The sequence below is a fragment of the Schistocerca piceifrons genome, chromosome 5, assembly GCF_021461385.2.
Source record: "Schistocerca piceifrons isolate TAMUIC-IGC-003096 chromosome 5, iqSchPice1.1, whole genome shotgun sequence".
NCBI lineage: Eukaryota > Metazoa > Arthropoda > Insecta > Orthoptera > Acrididae > Schistocerca > Schistocerca piceifrons.
Window position 1 is genome coordinate 501,348,263 of NC_060142.1, and position 22,864 is coordinate 501,371,126.

Genomic DNA, 22,864 nt, shown 5'->3' on the forward strand with positions numbered 1-22,864 from the left:
CAAACTTCTCCCCTGTAGTAACAGAAAATTCTTCATTTGGGTATAAAGTAAAAAAAAAATTTGCTGTTAGCTTCTTAATCTTAAAACCAAATAATGTTTGTTACAAATTGCAATTATATGTTCAAAATAATGAAATTTTGATTTGTCATTGGTGGTGAACCGTTTGCTTTGATTCTTTAGTTTTATTACATGTAGTACTTAGTGTTTTTGTTATAGAAGAGTGATGTTAATTTGGTGCAAGATAATTCAGAATTATAATTCGTGAACTTTGTTTGCAGTCACTGGTTGACATGGCACCAAAATACATTTTGGAGCATTTCTTGGAGTCTGAACTGCTGATCAACATCACAGAGCATGAACTGGTACCTGAGCATGTCGTAATGACGCCAGAAGAAAAGCAAGAGTTGCTCGCAAGATAGTATCCTTTATAAAATATTACTATTACCTGTTGTAAAAAGTTTGTGTTGGTGGTATAAGAATAAAACTTCCCATATTTCATTTACGGAAGTGACCTACCATTACATGTGTAACTGCTCTGTGTTATTGTGAAAAAAAAATTGTGTTTATTTTACCGAACTGTAAGATTCTTCCTTCTAGTTAGCAGAAAGTTGGGAGGACATGCATTTTTGTACCATGCTTGAGTTTTTAATTCGTGTGATTGTCACTTTTATTTGTAATCAACACAAAAACAATTTCCAGCATGCAGTTTACATTTTCATCTAATGTCTGGTAGGCAGTGTGCATTTTCATCATAGTTACCATATGTACATGAATAATCCACGCACTATATTTTCCCAAATTTAAGGATGAAAAACTGGAGTACATGGGTTAATTATAACAATGGTTGTACTGCTCCGCCTCCAACAATAGATTTCGTTATACTATAGTGTTGTTGCAGCCTCATTTGTGATTCATTAGTAGCACAATAGAATCCAGTATTAACCACAAGTTAACTTGTAAATTATGGCTACAAGTTCTTGTTATTGCTTACATACATCTTAAGAAAAACTTGAAGTTATTGACAAAGCACAGAACATTGGAAACCGTGCAGCAGTAAGAAAATTGATGCAAGCAAGGGTTGTATTCATGACTGGTGAAAAAACTAGATTTGTCTTAAAAACAATAATCACCGCGCATTTCGTGCCCAAAAAAGTTCAGAATCTCGACCTCGAAAAAACTCTGTGATCATGTAGACGAGAAACAACAATATGGATGCGTGATGACTACTGAAATGGGCCAACTCAGAGCACTGGTGTAGCCAAAGAACTTGTGGTGTCTGGTTTCAAAGCTAGCCGTGGCTGGCTGTCTTTTTCAATCAAAATGGATTAGGCTTCTGGAGGAAAAAATACTATAGCTCAACAGCTTCCAGACAGTTATGAGGAAAAAGCAGCAAATTTTTTATAGCTATGTGATAAATTAGTGCTGCAAACATTCCTGTATATTATCACAAATTGGTAACATCTGTAAAAAACGAGTCTATTGTGACGTGATGCTCGACAACACTGTGAACAGGAAAAGGGAATCCAGCATCACGATACGAACCGGCAGCAATGAGAAACAAAGGTGTACAGGAATCCTGTGTGTAACTAGCAATGGATGAAATCTACCACCTTATGTGGTATTTAAAAGAAAAACTATTCCAAAAATATCAGTGATAATCTTACTGGTGAGAGCGAACCCAAAAGAGTGGATGTAGAGTGACCTTATGAGTGACTGGGTGACACATGTTAGGCATCATTGCCCCGGTGCATTACTGAATTTATGTGACATATTAGTCCTGGACACTTTGCTGGGACATACAACTGAGGACATGAGACAAGTTACAAAAAGGGAAAACTGACTTGATCTTTATCCCAGGAGCCCTAACATCTCTCCTGCAACCACTAGAAATGTACATAAATTGGTCATTCAAAGCTGCACCTAAACAATAATTCACATAACTGATGGCTTATGAAAATCACAAGTTTGTGGGCAGCTGGATTTCTCCCATGTTTGTGAGTGGGTGAAATGTTCATTGATTCCATTCTGTTACCACAGATGGAAAAATCCTTCAAAAAAAGTGGTATCACAAATTCAGTGGATGGAACCAAAGACTACAGGAAGAGGTCCAAAGCAACAAGGATTCCTCCACTACTAGTGATGAGGAAGAGAATCATTAAGTTAGTATAATTTATTTTGTAAATAAACCATAAATGAAAGCCTTTTTCCCTCTTAAAATTAGGGTGTGCAGATTATTCGATGGTGTGGATTATGTATGGTACTTTTGATGGTTTTTAGTGGCAATGACAGCTACGTTCTACAAATTTTTGGTCAGTAATGTGACATATTTACTTCATTTTTCTGTTCCTATCATGTAGCTCATAGAAAGAGTCAGAACATAGTGGACCAAGAAGGGGACAAAAAGAGAAAACCATTCAAGTCTGAGCTGTGAAAGCTATTTAATTCTGTTGCATATGGCATGTAATGAGTTCAGAAAATCCGCTTTTATGTTCCTGGAGTTAAGGTTTTCCCAGTGTTTACAACATTTTCTTGTCAGCCCCGTCATGTTTGCTATGTTAATTCCAACTCATTTTTCTGTTAACATGATTATAAAATACTTTGGCCTTAAAGTACATTGAAGTGCCAAAAATTACTTGCTACCTCCTAATATTGTCGGACCTCCCTTCTACCCAGCGTAGTGGAGCAACCCAAAGTAACGGGGGCTCAACAAGTTGTCTGAAGTCCCCTGCAGAATTGTTAAGTTATGCTGCCTCTATGGCCATCCATAATGTTGAAAGTCTAGCCAGTGCAGGATTTTGTGCATGAACTGACCTTTAGATTATGTCCCATGAATGTCTACTGATATTCATGTTGAGCAGTCTGATTGGTTAAGTCATTTGCTCAAATTGTCCAGAATGTTCCTCAACCAGTCGCAAACAGTTGTGGTCCAGTGACATGGTGCATTGTCATCCATAAAATGCCATCGTTGTTTTGGAACATGAAATGTGCGAATGGATGCAAATGGTCTCCCAATTGCCAAAAACAATCGTTTCCAGGCAATGATTGGCTCAGTTGGACCAGAGGACTCAGTCTATTCCACGTAAAGACAGCCAACACCTGGTTGCGCAGTGCCTTGTTGACACCTTGCATCCGTGGCTTTGTGGGGTCTGCAGCAGACTTGAACACCACCCTCAGGTCTTAATCAATTGGAATGTGGGGTCTGCAGCAGACTTGAACACCACCCTCAGGTCTTAATCAATTGGAATCAAGACTCATCTGATCAGGCCACAGTTTTCCAGTCATCAAGGGTCCAACTGATATGCTTACGAGCCCAGGAGAGGCACCGGAGTCGATATCATGCTGTTAGCAAAGACACTTGCATCGGTCGTCTGTGGCAATACCCCATTATGACGACTGATGACCATAGATGTTAAAGGCAAGGCTTACATTTGTGTTTTATTACAAAAATAAATTATTCTAACATAATGATTGTATTCATCATCGCTAGTAGTGGAGGACTGATTGTTACTGTCACCATTTTCTCATGGTGTGTCGTCTTCGGTTCCATCCACTGAAGGTGCAACCATTGTGCAGCATTCTAAGTAGAGATCACCACTAACAAGTAGTTTGTCTGCATGAATGGCCATTGCTGAACTCTGGGCAAGATACATGTGGATCATCCAGTTTCCAAGCATCTCATGGAACATTTTGTGCTGAACTTCAAAGGTTGCTTCGCAGTCCATGCTGTCCACACTTAACTTCTCTGAGTTGCACAGGTGGGAACTCTCCCTTCATCATATCCTTTACTCCTATAATCCCCTCTGACACAACCTTTGCTAGTCCCTGTCCTCCACCTACCCAACCAGTTTCTGAGCATGCTATGCAACATTTAGTGCTTAACCTCAAAGGCAGCTTCTCTAGTTTCTATAGAATGCATTATATTAAGGTCTCTGTACCTGGGCCACAGTGCCGTGATTACTCTGATGTGGTCGTTTTTGCGATATGACGAATTTATGTAATACTACTTAATTTCAAACTATTTCATACTATAAAACATCTGTCATATTGCTGGACAGCCATTGTTAGTGCCTTCACATTCCTGCATGTGCTGGTTCGTGAGCCAGCTGTCTTCAGCTCTCTCCATGGGACTCGTGTGAAACACGGCTTCTGGCCACCTAACTCGCTCACTGCAGCTGGCAGCCACTTGGACCTGGTCTTGTTGCTGGACCAGCCCACATCAGCTCTCCTCAACAGAGACAATACTTGCAACTCCATGATTCCAGTAATTTTACCCAGTTGCCAGCATACATGTTATGTCACACGTGGTTCAGATATGTTGTCAGGAATTCAGTGTTTTATTTGATGACATATTTGTGAGACAGCAGATGTCAGCCAAAGAGGGGAACATTAACATTAATCATATTTAGATAATGCATTAGTACTGTGTTCACTTATTTTGGTACATGTTTGTAATCCTCAGGGTTATGTCTCAAACTATGTTTTGATTAGCATTCTCTCTTAATAGATAGTGTCAGATGGGAACTGCAGATTTATCGTACAATTTGTTCAACTGAGTCTCATGTAAAATGTGTGTTGCCAGCAGCAGCAACTTCTAATAACAAAAGAATAACGGTGTGTAGACTTGTGTGTTCAGTCTAATATACATTTTTTTGTGTTGGGTGAAGTGACCCTATGGAAGTGACCCTATGCTATGTACTCTCTCTCTCTCTCTCTCTCTCTCTCTCTCTCTCTCTCTCTCTCTCGCCCTCTTGTCTTTCTTGTTTGCTACTGACATTGCCTGGTTTGAAGTGTGCTTTTTATAACCTTAGCGAATGTTTAGTAAACTGAAAGAAAACCAACTGATGCGCATCCAGGCTGGTGACCCTGTTGCTCGCTACTTTGGATTGAAAAGAGGGCAGGTATGGCATAATCATGTAATATTGATACATTTCTAAAATCGAGTATTTGTTGTTAATTGTTTGAAACGTGTTTTTCTTGTAATCGGTACAGGTGAAGAATGTGGCTTACTGTCACAGTTACTAGCACTGGTTCATTTAATTTCAGTTGTATTTTGTTACAGAATTTATACTACTTGAAAGATCTCTTAATGTTGGCTGCTTGCCGTGCCACATTTTTCTGTTAAATGATGATGTATTTTGCTTTTCATGATTGGACTTTTAATCTGAATTGTGTGTAAAACAGCTAAGCCACATTATGTGGGTCAACATTTTGGTATTGTGAATGTTACAAATTGAATTGCAGTTCTAGTAGACAAGTGCCCTTAAACCAGACAGAGAGAGTATTTTATTGTGTTGGAGATTAATCTTGATCAAAAAATTATGTTCCTGGTTACTTGGACAAAGATTAGACATCCAAGGCAACCTTTAGATGGATTTGACAATTTAGTTCAGTGTTCCTGTACTTTCCACTTAATAATTTGCTCTGCTTTGGAGGAGTTTTTAAGCAGATAGATTAGTATAACAGGAAGTTCTGCATGCATTTGGAAATTGAGATGATTATTGTGTGTGATTTGAGCTTAAAACAACAGGAAAGATTGCGATAAACCTTCCATTTTGCTGTTGAATCTTCTGTAGCCTTAGGTGTCCATTGGCTTCCTTCACAATTACTGTTTAGTGCCTGCTAGAAAAAATTTATGTAGTTAACTAAATTATCCCCTTTTATAATGCTAAATGGCTCTTCACAATGCAGATTCTTTATTTTCCATTGACATCGTGTAGTGGCTTTACATTGATGACATGATTCAGTAGCAGCCACTGTATTGATTAATTTTCACATTACATGTACAAATTATTTATCCTACATTGACTAGTTATACAGAATTGCAGTCATAATATTAAATCTGAGTTCGAACACTGCAAGTATCGGAGAATTCTCTTAAACTGTAGACCTGATATATAACTTACATTTAAAATTGTTGAGAGGTGTATGTAGTGTAGAAAAGAGTTGCAAATTTTTGTGCGCCTATACCTAGGAGTGTCAATATTCCTTTTGTTTCTGGTGTCATGGCAGTGTATATTTTCTCTTTTGTTAAACCATTACTTTTTTTAGCATATAACAGTTATAACTATATATAAATCTTTATCACTGTCAGTACTCTGATCTTGGTGAACAAAGGATGACAGTGTTCCCATGGCCCAAGATGGTATTTGAAGCAATCACAGGTCAAAAAATATGCTACCTAATTTGCCTTATTAGTGTGCCCGCATTATACCAACTTTTGAACTTACGCTAAAAAACAAGCGTGCGTGTTTCTTTGTCATAAAATGCTAGGTCCCACGCCAGAGTATGGTACTGCATTGTATTACGTGGTGTGCAACAAACTATTCAACCACCAATAATTAAAACAGCAACACAGCATCAAGCACATTGACACATTACGTTAGTGCACTTTTTATTTTGCAATTGGTTTCTTATTATACAGATTCTCTCTCCAAATTGGGCTTTGCCAGGTGATGTAAAATACCATTAACTGAAGTTGGTTACATTTTCGATATTTATATGCAGAAAATAATGCTGTTTCAAACTATCTCTGATAAAATATTTTACCTGGACACAATTCCCTATTAGGTAATTTCGCATTTTGAGGCATCTTCTGCCATCTTCAACAAGCAATTGTACAGTAGCTGTTCTCAAATGCTTTGTGTTGTGTTTTGCTCATTGTTTTCTTATTTTAAAATTAGTTATGTGACAAAACCTGGTCCATCATGGATTTTGAGTGTGACCCTTACAACACCAGAAGAGATCTTTCACAGAACATTAATTTGGGCTGCTGCCCTATGAGAGGGAGGTGGGACTTGTTTCCCTGCACCATTCCTCCCCTCTCTGGCACTCAAAATTCTAGTTTGTTTACGTACATGACAGTCACTATATAGTGTCCGCACTCTGTGCTATAGTGACTGGAAAATAAATTTTTTTGAGTGATGCTGCCACCATCTGACTGTAATAACTTTTATTCTGTACTTTTACAAAGGTGATTATGGCCTTAGGCCATTTTCAAGTACAAAAACTTATTTATATGTCAAAAATAGGTCAGACTGCTATTGAAATACAAGTTGTAGTCAGAAAAGCGTATCTGATAATATAGTCCAGATCTGTCATTAGTAAAAGTGGGAACATCTCTAAAACATCGAAATAAGTTGCAGACTTTCATTTCTGGACCCTACATCACAGCTGTTATATGAAACTGCAACCAATAAACAGGTATGTGGATTTTGTAATTATCAAATTGGGTGGGACAAGGCAAATAATGTCCAGAAACACTTTAATTCAGACACACATTCAGTTCACTGGTGGGGAAAATGCTACTCTTTCCGACAGAACAATCTTTTGTTGAAAGCTTAAATACAGCCAAACAAAGAAAACTAAGGCCACTTTGGGAAAAGACTGTTGAAGTTCTTGCAAAACCAAACATTTTAATCATAATGTTCCCAACCAGTGTTTTTTTTAAACAGTCAGTGTAGATGTGAATTTGGCCAAAAATAGATACTACATTTTCCAGTCCCTGGTAATTATAGTCACATTAATAAAATTTTTCATTAATTTTGCTAAGCTATTATAAGTGCAAGCTTGCTTTTGGTTGATCAGTGTAGCGTTGTTGTGCTGATCAACGAAACCATGGTGGAAATTAGTAATTTAGATTCTGTGTTAAACAATGAATCAGAAACAATTGATGTTCTGCAGGTTATAGACACATTAGAATTCCTTATCTGGTGCATGTCACCATAGGTATGGAATAAGACTATGATACATAGATACAGTAAGACCTCCTATTGTTTGAAATAAAGTAGTTGAACAAATACAACTTTTTAATTCTAATTGGTGATGCAGTTGCATAATTTCAGAATGATCTAGGCTTATTTACTACTTATACGTACATAATCTGCAAGTTACCGTGAATGCACGGCAGAGGATACTTAGCATGGTACCAAACATTAGGGTTTCTTCCTGCTCCAGTTGTGTATTGTGCATTGAAGAAACAACTGCGTAAATGCCTCTGTGCATGCTGTAATTAGTCTAATCTTTTCTTCCTGCTCCGTGCACAACCAATATATCGGGGACTGTAGAATCTGTGTAGATTCTTCACTTAACATTTTTGCTCACTTTGTAAGTAGGCTTTCACTGGATAATTGGTGTCTACAATCAAGAGTCTGTCAATTCAGGTTCTTCAACCTTTCACACGAGTCAAGCTAACTTGTGACTATTTGTACAGCCCTTCTTTGTAGATACTCAGTTTCCCGTGTTAGTTCTATTTGGTATGGACCCCACACATTTGAGCAATATTTTAAGATGGGGTGCATAAGTGATTTGTAAGCAGTCTCTTTTTGTAGACTGGCTGTATTTTCCCAGTATCCTATCAATGAACCAAAGTCTGCAATCTGCTTTACCTGCAACTGAGCCTGTGTGCTCATTCTGTTTCATGTCCTCACATACTGTTACACCCAGGTACGTGTAGAAGTTAACATTCCAGTTGTGATCCATAGGATAGAACTCTTTCCTGCATTTGATGAAGTGCAGAGTTTTACATTTCTGAACATTTAAAACAAGTTGACAGTCTTTGCACCCATTTGAAATCTTATCAAGATACGATAGGATATTCATGCAGAGTATGAACAACAAGATTTGCGACACACTTTCGAGGGCATACATGAAGTTATTTCTACTCCTGTCGATGACACATTAGCCAAGGTAATCTGCTGCATCGTACATACCAAGAAATCCTCAGTCCCATTACAAATTATTTTATATCTCATATAATCATACTTTTGTTAATAATCAAAGGGGTGCTACCCACTCAAATGTTTTTGGAAATCAACAAATACTGCATCCACCCAGTTTTCTTGATCCGTCACTTTCAGGACGTTATATGAAAAAATTGATAGTTTGGTTTCGAATGATAAGTTCCGGGTGATCAGAAAGTTAGTATAAATTTGAAAACTGAATAAATCACGGAATAATGTAGATAGAGAGGTACAAATTGACACACATGCTTGGAATGACATGGGGTTTTATTGGAACAAAAAAAAAAAAAAAAAAATACAAAACTTCAAAACATGTCTGACAGATGGTGCTTCATCTGATCAGAATAGCAATAATTAGCATAACAAAGTAAGACAAAGCAAAGATGATGATCTGTACAGGAAATGCTCAATATGTCCACCATCATTCCTCAACACTAGCTGTAGTCTAGGAATAATGTTGTGAACAGCACTGTAAAGCATGTCTGGAGTTACGGTGAGGCATTGGTGTCGGATGTTGTCTTTCAGCATCCCTAGAGATGTCGGTCAATCACTATACACTTGTGACTTCGGGCAACCCCATAGCCAATAATCGCATGGACTGAGGTTTGGGGACCTGGGAGCCAAGCATGACGAATGTGGCAGCTGAGCACACAGTCACCACCAAACGATCCGCACAAGAGATCTTTAATGTGTCTAGCAATAAGTGGTGTTTTTTGTTCTAATAAAACCCCATGTCATTCCAAGCATGTGTGTGAATTTTTACCTCTCTATCTACATTATTCCGTGGTTTATTAAGTTTTCAAATTTATACTGACTTTTTGATCACCCGGTATTTTCAGAAGCCATGCCGGTTGGCATGGCGCGCACTCTATTAGTGATACGTCGTTATGTTTGAACTCAGAATTTGTTGTAGGGTTTGCAACAGATGAATGTCAAAGCACTTTTGTAGACCACTTTTGCTTTCCTTGTAGATTTGTGTGACCTGTGCTTTCTTCAACTACTGGGCACAGCTTTTTGTTCAAGGGATGTGTGATGTCCTATGGTTAAAATGGGAACTAACCAAGCTGCAAACCTATACTACTATATAAAGACAAGACATTTCTAAAAGTCTCAAAGTTCTTGAACAATTTACTTCAAAGTTTTGCATGACACGTACTAAACACTTAAGACATAGGCTCTGTGTGTTTCTTTAAGCGACAATGAGCAGGTTTTCTGTTAAACCTGATTGTGAGAGAGAAAATTATGCACTGTTTTGTGAAAATGTATAGTTTTGTTTTCTTCGTTGCTGTCTAACACAAAACAGGAAAGTTGTATTTGTAGCCTGTTGGCTTATGATTATAATACTACTACAAAATCAGGCTCATCCGAACTTTGTAACTCTTTGTGTTGGCAGATTAAAACTATGTGAAATACTGTTGTTGAAATATTATCCTCACATATCTGGCAGCTGGAGAGGCCTCTCTCATACCTTGCATGCCAGTGATCCCAACCAGTTTACACACACAATTTAATTGACTTCAGTTTCATTTGCAATAACAATAAACAAGTCTCAAGGTCAGAGTGAGGGATGAAGAGGAGATGGATAAGGTGAAAGGGATTGGGACTTGTTTCCAGTTCCCATACATATTTAGCAATTGTGAAGCATTGCCAGGTTTGTTAGTTCTGTATAAAATCTGACAGGCTTCCTCTGGTCGTAGTCTTGTTTGATTTTGCCTGTTTCTCAATGCCACCGATACTAATACCTGTATCATTGATATTTGCAGTAGCACGAGAATGATACTTGACGGTACTTCTGTAACTTCCAACTACATGGAGCAGTGCTGCAGCAATGACATGTTAATAGTGTATTTGTGGCTGTAGCAATGCAGAATTCACCCACCTGTTCTTCAGATGTCACTCATTTAACATCACATTTGACAGGGAACATTCATTTTTCCTCTTCTGTTCTGTACAGACTGGCAGTATCACATAGGTCTTCAGCCTGTAGTTTGTAAAACCCTTATTCCAAGCCAACTCTTGACAGGTGCTTCTTGTGTGTCCTTAACATCGCTGCTTGGCGTGTGTGCTTTTTCATACAATGACTGTTTTAAGCAAATGAAGCCCTACCTGACCACATGCAACTGTTAAACAGTTGGAGTATTGCAGTGTTATACTTCTTAGCAGGTAGTTCATTACTTCAGTGTCATATAACCGTGATTGATTTATGCAGTATGTATCATGAGGAATATCGCCACAAGAGTAGAAAGTTGATAAATCACCCTCTATGTAGCACCACCACCCAGACTACTAAAGTGCTACACAGCATCAGTAGGTGTTACTACTGTCATCATAGTATGTTTCAGTGAAATGAATTGTTTATTAATCTTTAACAAAGGGAAGGCAATGTTGAGCTCAAGATGTGACAAACAGTGACCCACAGAAGCTGTATGAGATTCTGCCTGAGAGTCACTAGGCGACATTAACAACAACAAAAAGTCTGACAGAAAATATTCCCATATTAACGGCATACACCCATATAACCCATCCTAAAATATTACTCAGGTGTGCAAGACCCACAAACATGTGGAAAGAATGGCAGTGCATACTGGTCAGAGGTTTGTGTGCCCCCTGGGAGAGCATTACAGAGATGCTGAAATACCTGAACTGGCAGATGTTTAAAAATAGGAGACACCAACTGTCCTTGAAAACCTACCTCATAGGTTCAAGACCCGGCATTAATGTATTGCTCCTGCAGGGACTGAAAGAACGAGATTTGTCCAAATACAGTGCAGGGGTGTGGAAGCAGTCATTCTTCCTGGAATCTGTACACAAATGGAATGGAAAGAAGCCTTAAGAAATGGTACACTGTGGGGTACCCTCTGCCATGCACTTCAAAGTGGTTTGCAAAGCACATTTAGACATATATAAACAAAAGAACTACCTACTTTTGGCCATCAGAATAATTTACTCTTCAGCCATGTTTTGCAAAATTTAGTGTGAAGCAATAAGTCCAACCCCTCGTCCAAGTCGTGGGAGATGGGCAACGGCACAAAGTAGGGGATTGCCTTTAGGGGCGATGTACAGCGGGGACTTCGTGTGCCCCAGGACCGCTACGGTAGCTGAGAAGGCCCTATGGGAACCCTGAAACGTGACGGCTAACGGGGCTCTGGTGAAGCTGCGATAGGCCTAGCAAGCCAGTAGTGGATAAATCAACTGCTTTCAAAAAGGGAACATGCCTCGGATCACGGAACGGATTTAAAGGAAACGGACCAAGCAATGGAAAAGGATTACGAGATGGTTTACGGCTGGGCACCTTAAACATAAGGACTCTAACTGGGAAGTTAGAAGAAATTGTAGAAATGATGGAAAGGAGGAAATTGGACATCTTGGGACTTGCTGAGACTAGGTGGAGAGGAGTTGGTGAAAAACCACTAAGTAAAGGATGTAAACTGTACTGGATAGGGAATGAGAGGGGAAGAAATGGAGTGGCAATAGTGGTCAGAGAGGGTCTGCAGGAGGAGGTGGAAGGTATCAATGATCGAATGATAAAAGCCAGAGTACGGGTGAAAGGAAAAAGCATTGAAATCATCCAAGCATATGCCCCACAGGTGGGGTGTACAAAAAAGGAGAAGGAGGAATTTGAAGATGACATGCAAAAGCAGCTAAATGGAGGAAATCAGATTATAATAGGGGACCTCAATGCACATGTTGGCACAGACAGGAAAGGATTCGAGGAGATAATGGGACCAGAGGGCTGGGGGAACCGAAATAGAGAAGGAAAATTGTTGCTGGAATTCTGCAAGAGGAATGGGCTGGCGATCGCAAATTCGTGGTACAAGAAGAGGAGTAGTCACAAAATAACTTGGTACAGTGGGGACTGGTCCCAAACTTCAGTAGTAGACTATGTACTAGTGGATAGGCAGATGATGAGCAGCCTCACAGATGTTAAGGTCATACCATCTGAGGCCTTAGACAGCGACCATCGGCTGTTGGTAGCCACCCTAAGAGAGAAAAAAGATAGGAGGGCAACAGATATACAGGAGAAAAGGTTGAAGACATGGATGCTGAAAGAGGATGAACGGAGGACCCAGTACCAGACACTGATCAGGAAGAAGCTGCCAAAGGAAGATCAGAGAACAGTGGAAGAAGAATGGGGCGATTTTAAGAGGGCTCTAGTTGAGGCAGCTGAGACTGTGTGCGGAAGAACTAGCACAAAGAGGAGAAGTAGGGAAACCCCATGGTGGAACAACATATGTAAAGAGGCAGTACTTCGAAAGAACAAAGCCTTCAGAGAATGGTTCCAGACCCGAACAGAGGAAGCTAGGGTAAAATATAAGGAAAGCAAGAAAGCGGCACAGACCATAGTAAGGGCGGAGAAGAAGAAGTGGATGGAAAAATGGACAAGAATGTTAGAAGAGGACAGTGAAGGGAACAAAAAAGTACTTTACACCATGGTAAGAAATAAGAGGAATGACAGAAGCGAGTGCCTGAGGATCATGGATAATAATGGAAGAGTTGTGGAGGAAATGCATGAGCTCAAAAAGATTTGGAAGGAGTACTTTGAAGATCTGTTGAATGCTGCCAAGCAGGTAACTAACAGCGATGGAGAGCCTAAGGCAGCAGACGATTATAATAGTGGGGAAATTGATGATCTAACTTGGAATGAAGTGGAAGAAGCCATAAAGAGGATGAAAGGGGGCAAGGCACCAGGTTGGGACGAAGTAACAGTGGATATGATACGAGCAGCAGGAGAAGTAGGAACCCAGTGGCTATACAGAGTGCTGAGGGTGGTGTGGAAGGAGAACAGAATTCCTGAGGATTGGAAGAAAGGAATTATAGTCCCGATCTTCAAGAAAGGGGATAAAAGGAGATGTGAGAACTACAGAGGAATCACCCTGCTATGCCACTGTGGAAAAATCTATGAAAAGATGCTGGAGAAGAGAATAAGAAGCAGTATTGAAAGTAGACTGCAAGAGGAGCAGTACGGTTTCAGACCGGGAAGATCAACAACGGACCTCATATTTGCGGTAAGGCAACTGCAGAAAAGGCACTATGAGTACGGGAAGGACTTAATCATGGCCTTTTTGGATATTGAGAAGGCGTATGATAGTATCTGTAGGGACAAGCTCTGGGATGTGCTGAACGCAAAAGGGATAGATGAAGAGATTACACGAAAAGTCAGAAAAATGTATGAGGGAAGTGAGAGTTGTGTGAAAGTGGGGAGGGAACGTACTGCATGGTTCAAGCTGGAAAATGGGCTGCGACAGGGAAGTGCACTTTCGCCTTTATTGTTTATTATTGTTATGGATGAAATCCTACAGCAAGTATCAGATGCAATTGGAGATCATAAAATGAAAGCAGTGCTTTTTGCCGATGACCTGATGTTATGGGGAAATTGCGTGAAGGAGGTGCAAGAGCAGTTAGATGCATGGGAGGCAACGGCAGCACAATATGGAATGCATTTCTCTGCAAAGAAAAGTGAAATAATCGTCACAACAAGGAAGAAGAATAGGCCAAATGTGGATATAACTTGTGGAGGGGAAAAACTACAAGTGGTAGAGAACTTCAAGTACCTGGGAAGCGTGATTGAAAGTAAGGGGGGAAACGCAATGGAAATAAATGAAAGATGCAGAAAAGCAGGGCAGTTCTACAAATGCATTAGGGGGCTTATTTGGAGCAAGGAGGTGCCACAGAAATCCAAGGGAATTATATACCGAACCTACTTTGTCCCCATATTGACATACGGAAGTGAGACATGGGTAATGCACAAAAGCGACAAAAGTAGAATACAGGCTAGTGAAATGAAGTTCCAGAGGAGCAGGTTGGGTGTAACAAGACGAGACAGATTGCGAAATTTGTATGTGAGGGAAAGACTAAAGGAGGAACCAGTACAGGACAGGATAGAAAAATCAAGACTGCAGTGGTACGGACACATGAAGAGAATGGATGAGGGAAGAATTCCAAAGAGGATGTTTGATCTGCAACTGGAGGGGAAGAGGCCCAGAGGAAGACCAAGAGATAGATGGGTGAAGGGAGTGAAGGAATGTGTGGTGAGAAGAGGAGAGAACTGGACGAAGGTGGAAGAGGGGGAATGGTGGAAAGACAGAACACGGTGGAGAGGCTTGTGTTCCCGACAGACCCAGCCAGTGGCTGGAAACTGTCCAAGATGATGATGATGAGTGTGAAGCAATCTTTGTGCAGAATGAATTTTCACTCTGCAGCAGTGTGTGCGCTGATACGAAACTTCCTGGCAGATTAAAACTGTGTGCCGGACTGAGTTAGTCTTGGTGCGGCACACAGTTTTAATGTGCCAGAAAGTTTCAATCTTCATGCATTTCACATTGGTGTTGCTTCCCAAACTTGTGATGGTTTTTGGTGGAAAATATTTTCTTTTAACTGAGGAATGCCATTATGTTAGAGAATAAAACATGTTCAAGGATTCTGTTGCAGAAAAATTTTTAGTTATGCTGATCTATAATTCTGCCCATTTGTTTTGTTGCTTTTCTTGTAAATGGGAGTGAATTGTGTGAAAGATTTTAAATATAAGCTCAGTGTCAAATTTAATAGGAACTTGTATCAGTGTGGCACTTTATTGCATAGAAACAGATTGTTACTTTCAAGCCTGTTTCAGTGTCAACACCATTCTTCAGATTGGAATCACAGGTAATTAGGAGTTTTGAGCACTTCCAGAAAGATTTCTCTTAACTTAAATGTGGACATGATTGTAGACATCACACTTGACTTTCATTACACATATATAAGTTGTTATTAAATATAGCAGTTTCCTACACGTTTTCTGAATGTCACGATTAAACAAAGAATCTTTACTGTCCTCACTGCCATACTTCATACATCTTTATCTTGGGCATAACGGGTAGTATATTTCAACTGTTAGCACAACTTCTCTGTGCACCTTATAATTAAAGTAAACATAATCTTAGGATCTTATTCATTAGGTAAGGCAGTTCATTCATCTATTCTACAAATATACTACCATTTTTTGTAATTTCATGAAAGGCTGACAGTTCAGAGCCTGATTTTTGTGTAGGGAACAACATTTCCATTATGATGGCAAAATTGTAATATTCGCCTTCATTTTTAGAGTTCTGTTTTTCTTAATTTTTAAGCAAATTGAAGGAGAACCAACTTCCTCGGATTCAGACAGGCGATCCTATTTGTCGATACTTTGGTCTTCGTCGGGGACAGGTAAACAGCTCTGATGAAGTGTGGAGTGTTGTTTCAGCCTGACTGAGCAAACTAATGAATAGCTCAATAATAGACTGTGATTTTGGTGTGAAATACTAATCACATGGAATGGACACCTACATGCTTGAGAATTGTACACAGAGATTGTTACTTTGCAAACTCCAGAAGGCAGTGCGGTAGAGTGTGTATGACCTTGTGAGCATGCGATCACATGCAGTCAACAAATATGACAGTATGGCTTGTGTGTGCACATAAGTGTGTTGAATTTCAGGCTTCATGACTACGCCGTGGATTATAACGTGTAAGGCATCAGCTGTCATTTATTTGATATTTGTATTTACATACTTCAAAATGTTGTCTGTCTGCCTTTTTATGGTATAGCAAATTTGCTTCAGATTTCTCTCTTTTTGCATGTATTTTCATGATTTTCCCTTTTGTGCTTGTTCTTACATGGCATCATTTTGGAGTGTTTTGTCTCCTGTGTGCCAGGTGACAATTGGGTTTGCTTTTCCACATTGCATTGGTATCCCTTAATTACAATATTGTGTGTGTTCTTGTGTGAATTAAAAAAAGCAATGAAAAATAAATATATCAAACATCTTAGTCTAGTAGAGATTTGTAAATAGTTAGAGAATGTAACACAAGAGAACGTTTGCTTACCAGTTGACAAAGATAGCAGGGCTGATACTCTTTAGAATTGCATAGTTCAACACTGGTGGTGGGAACCCATATTGCTCAATGGGTAACTTTATATTGGAGTGAGAGTCAAAAATAGGTTAGGAACATCTTAAGCAACATAACGTGGATGCCACAGCATAAGGCCAATTAGTGAACAAGCAAGTTGTTGCTTATGGGATGTGTAATAGGACCCACAGCTTTGGAATGGCAGTATAATATTCAGCATACTGCACTTTAAATTCTAATTATAATTTACAGTAAAAGCCAGAGAAGAAAAGAAAGAAAATGGGAAGCATATACAAGTAATATTTTATGAAACCTGTTTAGAGAGTAGTAATGGAATATGATGGTGTAAAGCACTCTGGATTTTTCTGTTCATCGAAACTTTGAGAAACTTTGGTGTTACATGGTAAGCTGTCACCAATGTGTTCATATAATAAATCACAGGATGTAGAAATAGTACATGTTCATGTTGAGTGGACTATTGGCAGCCAGTTTTTGTATTGGTGTGAATTTTGTTCATATTGTTTGTAGAACTGAAGCATATTAATAAGGATGCACTGTAAATGGCTGCCAGGATATGTAATATGCTGTTCTGGAGTGTGGATGAAGTACTTCTGAATAAAATTACTGTGTCTTTACCTTGATAATTGCTTTCCATAGTCTTTGCTTTGATGTATTCTGTGCCTTGGTCAGTTGTTTTTGACAAAATCAATAGCAAATAGTGCTACACTGAATTGTGCAGTGTTTGAAACGTAGTATTTGGTGCAGAATTTTAAAATAATATGGATTAGTGTTGATGTGTAGGGAAGTGGGATCTATTGTTGTGCTGGGGCCACGTTTTCCCGTCATACACTGCTCTAAATAAGCGAGTTTCCTATTCAAAACATAACCCACAAATGAACATAAACATTTGATGAAATTATCAGTTTTGCTTTTGTATTTATTTTTTTGATCTTAGTGTGTGCTATCTGAAGCACCAACATCGGTAGTTTGAGATTTTTCTTTTGCTTAAAGATAAACCAATGTGAAAATTGATTTTTCTATTTTATTTCAGGTGGTGAAAATTATCAGGCCTTCCGAAACAGCTGGTCGGTATATTTCATACCGACTGGTGTGTTAACTGCAACTGGTGATAGAATGCTAATTTCTTGTTATTCATTCTGTCTTAAGTTGAAAATGTAACATAAGGTTTTTGTAAATAAATTATGCCTATTTTATGTAGCATTTCTGTAAGAGTTTTAATTATGGACAACTTTCTGTAAACCCACACTTTTTTTGCATTAAGCAAGACATGAATTTTTATTTCTCAACAGGTTTAAAATCTAATTATGTAGTTTGTACCAACAGGAAGCAACCATACTCTTTAATATGGCTAGTAATTTGAAGATAGTACTAACATGCATGGGTTTGTTTCTGATCACTTAACATGTTTTAATTATTTAATTAATTTAAATAAATGATTATCATTACTGTGTATTTATTAGCGACTGCACCAACTAGGGACCAAACTTCACAGAATTTGTGCTCTTGGTTATTCATACTCATATGAAAAGATACAGATAAATTATCTGAAAAACAAAGTACTGCATGATTAAATGTTTTGTTATTTGTAGAAACAGTAGCTGAAACGGGATGATTATTTGCTATATATATCACCACCAGATTGGATGTCTTAATTCCATAGGCTAATATTCAGGACACCATCATGTATGAGACACATGGCAGAAAAACATAATGTATGAGGTGTGATCAAAAAGTAGTGAGAACTTTTTTAGTTTCACGGGCTTTATACATCTGATTTTAATTTTTTTTATCTTTTTGATAAACATGTTCTCACATATGTTAGCATTTTTAGTTGTTTTGAATGTTTAGTTTGTTGACAGTCGAAAATGTTATACATATTTTAGAGTGCTCGGCAAATTTTAACTTACGAGAAAAATGGATCAAAGAATTTGCACTAAATTTTGCTTGTAAAATGGAATAGAGTGCTGCACCACATCTGAAATATTGACTTGGGGCTTTCAGTGACTCTACTATAAGTAAGATGAGAGTTTACGACTGTTATAAATGTTTCAAAGAGGGCCGAGAAGACGTTGAAGATGACGACCATCCTGAAAGCCTAGCACATCAATTACTGACAGCATTGTGGAAGAAATAAAGAGAATAGTTCTGGAAAATAGTCATATCTCCATCAGAATGTTTGCTGATGATATTGGCATATCCTTTGGCTAATGCCAAGCAATTTTTTCCTATATTTTGTTCTCGAAAAATGTAGCAGTAAAGTTTGTTCTGAAATTGTTGAATTTAAACCAAAAGAACATTGGATTGACATTACCAACAAATTGCTGAATGAAGTTGATAATGATCCAGAACTTCTAAAGAAAATTATCAGGTGACAAAACATGGGTATATGGCTATGACATCAAAACCAAGGCCGAATTGTCCCAATGGAACTGCCTGAATAGTCACGACCGAAAAATATATGACAACTTGAATCACTTATGAAGATTAACCTCACAGTTTGCTTCAATTACAGTGGGATAGAGCCTCATGGGTTCCTGCCTTATGGTCATATTGTCAGTCAGGAATACTACCTGGAAGTTATTCACCATTTACATGAAGCAATCCAAAGAAAACTACCAGAAGTGTGGCAAACCCACTTGTAGAAATGGCATCATGATAATGCACCCGCCCACATCTCAATGCTTGTTCACAATTTTTTTGACAAAAAAAAGACCATTATGTTATCTCAGCTACTTTATTCATTAGACGTGGCCCCCTTGCAGTATCTTTCTACTTCTGAGGCTGACGAAAACCATGAAAAGATGTTGTTTTGCCACCATTGATGAGCTATAAACAGAATCACTGAAGGAACTGAACACTATAATGAAAAATGAGTTCCAGAAGTGCTTCCAGGATAAGAAATGTGACAAAAGTGTATTGCAGCTGAGAGGAATTACTTTGAAGGGGACAATATTGATATTCCTTCGAAAACTAGACTTCAGCAGTAATACAATGATCTGGATGCATGAAAAAAAGGACAAGGTCTGAGTGAAGACTAATCCGTAAGACTCTTTTAAGTTACATAAGTTTTTGATGTGGCTGCAAAAAATTTAATTCATTTATTTTCGTAGGTGATGTAATAAATATACAAGGTCAGTGTATGATTATTATCCTTCTTTATTTTTACAATAGACTGAACCGTTCCAGTGTTGCCTGCTCAGTGGACAATGGTGAAGTTTAAAATTCATCGAAGCAGTACTAGCCGAGATATAGTCACTTGCTTGACTCCGTGCATGACTTTCCACAGAGTGAGCGTGAACTTTTGGCGATTTTGAGCTGTTATCTCTGGGGCAATATTTTGTTGAAAGAAATGGAACTTGGCAATCTTGAACAATTTTGTGTGTTCTCTTAACAATAATAATGCAAAGAATTTTACAAGCCATATACAGCCATAAAATTGTAGGCAAAATTGCCCGGAAAAAAATGGGCACCTGAAAAAATTTTGAAGTTTAGCTTTTTATATCTCAGGGTCAGGTACGACAACTGTGATACTTGGCTTGTAGTAAACTAACAATACAAGGTTCTCAAATATAAAGTTTCATTTATGTACCACTTTTTATCGTGAAATAAATGAAGTGCAAAGTGAAGGTACTAAAAAAAAAAAAAAAAAAAAAAAAAAAAAAGAAAATGTGGGTTTTTTGCCTGATTTAGCAACAAAGCTATTTTATTAAACTTTCCAAACTGAGCTCAGTAGACACTAGGAAAATTGTGGTTTGCACTGTAAAACAAAGTGCACTTGATTATCCAACATTGCCAGATAATTTGAAACTAAAGTTGGGTTTGAAAATCGTGGCACGGAAAAATGTAAACTTCAGATTCTTATATCTCGTAGAGTAAATGTGTGTTGAACAAGAAACTTAATATGCATAAGGATGCAAAATACAACATTTCATTCTCCTACTATTTCCCAATAGTCTACGAATTTGTTGACAATATGACGATTTTTGTCGCTCCCAGGGAGCTGACAACTCTTCAATAAGTACGTGCTTGACTACTGTGGGTCCCCAGCCTTTGCAGCACTACTCCCTCTTCCTGTGCGGCAAGCCTACATGTTGTCTATCTGTTATCTCCTCTGACTTTCTGTTGGATGGCCCTTTTGGTGCAGACCTTGCTTGGACGATTATGGTCTTCATTTCCAGTTTCACATCTGACACTGATTTCCCTAAATCGTTTCAGGCAAATGCCGGGATGGTTCCTTTGAATGGGCACGGCCAATTTCCTTCCCAATCCTTCCCTAACCCGAGCTTGCGCTCCGTCTCGAATGACCTCGTTGTCGACGGGACGCTAAACACTACCCACCACCACCACATCTGACACTATCTTCACCTTCCATTAATGGTTACATGATCTCCATTATTGGGTTTGACCTGCCATCTTTCCCAAATTTTACAGAAGTTCATATCATTCTGAGAAAGTCACCAACTGTGGTATATGCTTCACCTCTGTGCTCTTTCACCCTTACACCCTTCCTTCCTGTTATCATAGTACGCTCAGAACCCAGCACGGTAGCCATCCCGTTGTGCAGGGTGGGAGGGGGTCGTCAAGTAGCTGTATGGTGGTAGCCCCCCTGACCACACTGGGATTGCACTGTTGGTGCCTGCACTGCATGCTTCCCATGTGTCTCATGCAGTATGTGCCCATTATGGCGGACACAGGGGCTCCCCGCCATTCCTATTGCTGGGTGGTGTCCATGAGGATTAGTGGCACCATGGTGGATAATTTGCACATGAAGCAGCTTAAACTTTCTCCTGCTGGTGGTCACATGGCTCCAGCAGTCGGCGAATGTAAAGCCCTTCTATGATGCAATGAAATATGATCCCAACGTGTTCCCTTCCCTGGCCACAGCATGGGAGGAACGTAGGACCAGCACATTGAAGACAAACACGGGGAAACTGTAGCAACCATCTCTAAGATGAAGAGTGGTTCTTTCCTGATTAAAACATCATCTCCTTCCCAGTCTCAGGCGCTGCTCTCTTTTGAAAAGTTGGGTGACATTCCCTTGACTGTCACTCCCCACAAGGATCTCAATATGGTCCAGGGCATTATCTTTCAGTGTTATCATTTGCAATCTGATAATGAGCTGCAGCCCGAATTAGACTGACGAGGCGTGCACTTCATCCATCGTGTCCATAGGGAACCAAGCGAAAATAGAGTTGCTACTGGAGCCTTCATCTTATCTTTAGAGGATGATATTGTCTGAGAAGGTCATGGTGATGGTATTCCGGTATGATGTGAAACCCTATGTTCCTCGTCTGCAGGGATTGTGGACATCCATTGTACAAGTGTTCCTTGTGCTCCTCCCCGAATATGAGTAAGTTGCGCTGAGCTCCACTCTCCTTTCTCACCAGATTGCTCCATTTTTAAGCGTGAGAAGAAAGTGCAGGAATATGACCCTGGGAAAGCTCATGTATCAAGAGTCCAGAAAAAATTATGAGCATCTTAATCCCATACAAATGACACAATCTTATGCTACAGCTGCAATGTCATTGCTTTCTCTGTCGACGGTGCTTTCCTTTTTGTGCCTCTGATTAAAAAACATGCTAATACCTGCCATCCCAGACGTTGGGGCCCCTTCCGGTGCTTCCACCGCACCCACTTCAGGGACCTGCTGGGGACACATGCCCCCATCCCCCAGCTGCGGAGGCACCTCATCTTCCTCCGGTTTCTCTATCTAGGAAGAGGTCCATTCCATTGTTCCTGCTAGTCACAGCCAGATGCCAGCCGGTGGCTGAAGCAGCCATAGGCTGCTGGCCGTCGGACTTCTCAGTCTTCCTCTATCCCTGAAACTAATGCAGGGAAACCTTCCCAGTCCATATCTTCTAATGAGGAGAAGGACAAAAGGAAGTCCTCTAAGACATGCATAAAGACTGTGCATGTACTCCTGGAGGTGGAGGTGGAGTTTCCAGAGGCACCAGATCTCCCCAGGCAATGTGCAACAGAACCTATGTCAGTGGATCCCATGACATCTCATAATGCTGGTCTAACACGCCTGGCTACCTGCCCCCCCCCCCCCCCCCCCCCCCCACTCTCCAGGCCACTTCATGCCCCCACAGTATTCAGTCAGTCTGATCCTCCAGTGGAATTGTAACGGATTTTTCCTCTACCTGGCTGAGCTACAGCAGGTTTAAGCACTTACCCTGTGTTCTGTATTGCCACCCAGGAAACATGGTTTCCAACACGGACCCCAGCCCTTTGTG

At 39.6% G+C, this 22,864-nt stretch overlaps 1 protein-coding gene across 3 annotated transcripts in view; it reads left to right on the plus strand.

The window, feature by feature from the left end:
* LOC124799236 (DNA-directed RNA polymerases I, II, and III subunit RPABC1) overlaps positions 1 to 17,828 on the plus strand; it is a 58,593-nt gene extending 40,765 nt beyond the window's left edge. The window contains exons 5-8 of one of the 3 annotated variants that reach the window (XM_047262775.1): positions 279 to 418; positions 4,820 to 4,898; positions 15,845 to 15,923; positions 17,659 to 17,828. In XM_047262775.1, the coding sequence (XP_047118731.1) occupies positions 279 to 418; positions 4,820 to 4,898; positions 15,845 to 15,923; positions 17,659 to 17,786 (426 nt within the window). In that variant the 3' untranslated portion in view covers positions 17,787 to 17,828. The remainder of the gene's footprint in view (positions 1 to 278; positions 419 to 4,819; positions 4,899 to 15,844; positions 15,924 to 17,658) is intronic. The other 2 variants (XM_047262776.1, XM_047262777.1) reach the window with 2 other exon arrangements.
* The last annotated feature ends 5,036 nt before the right edge of the window (positions 17,829 to 22,864 follow it).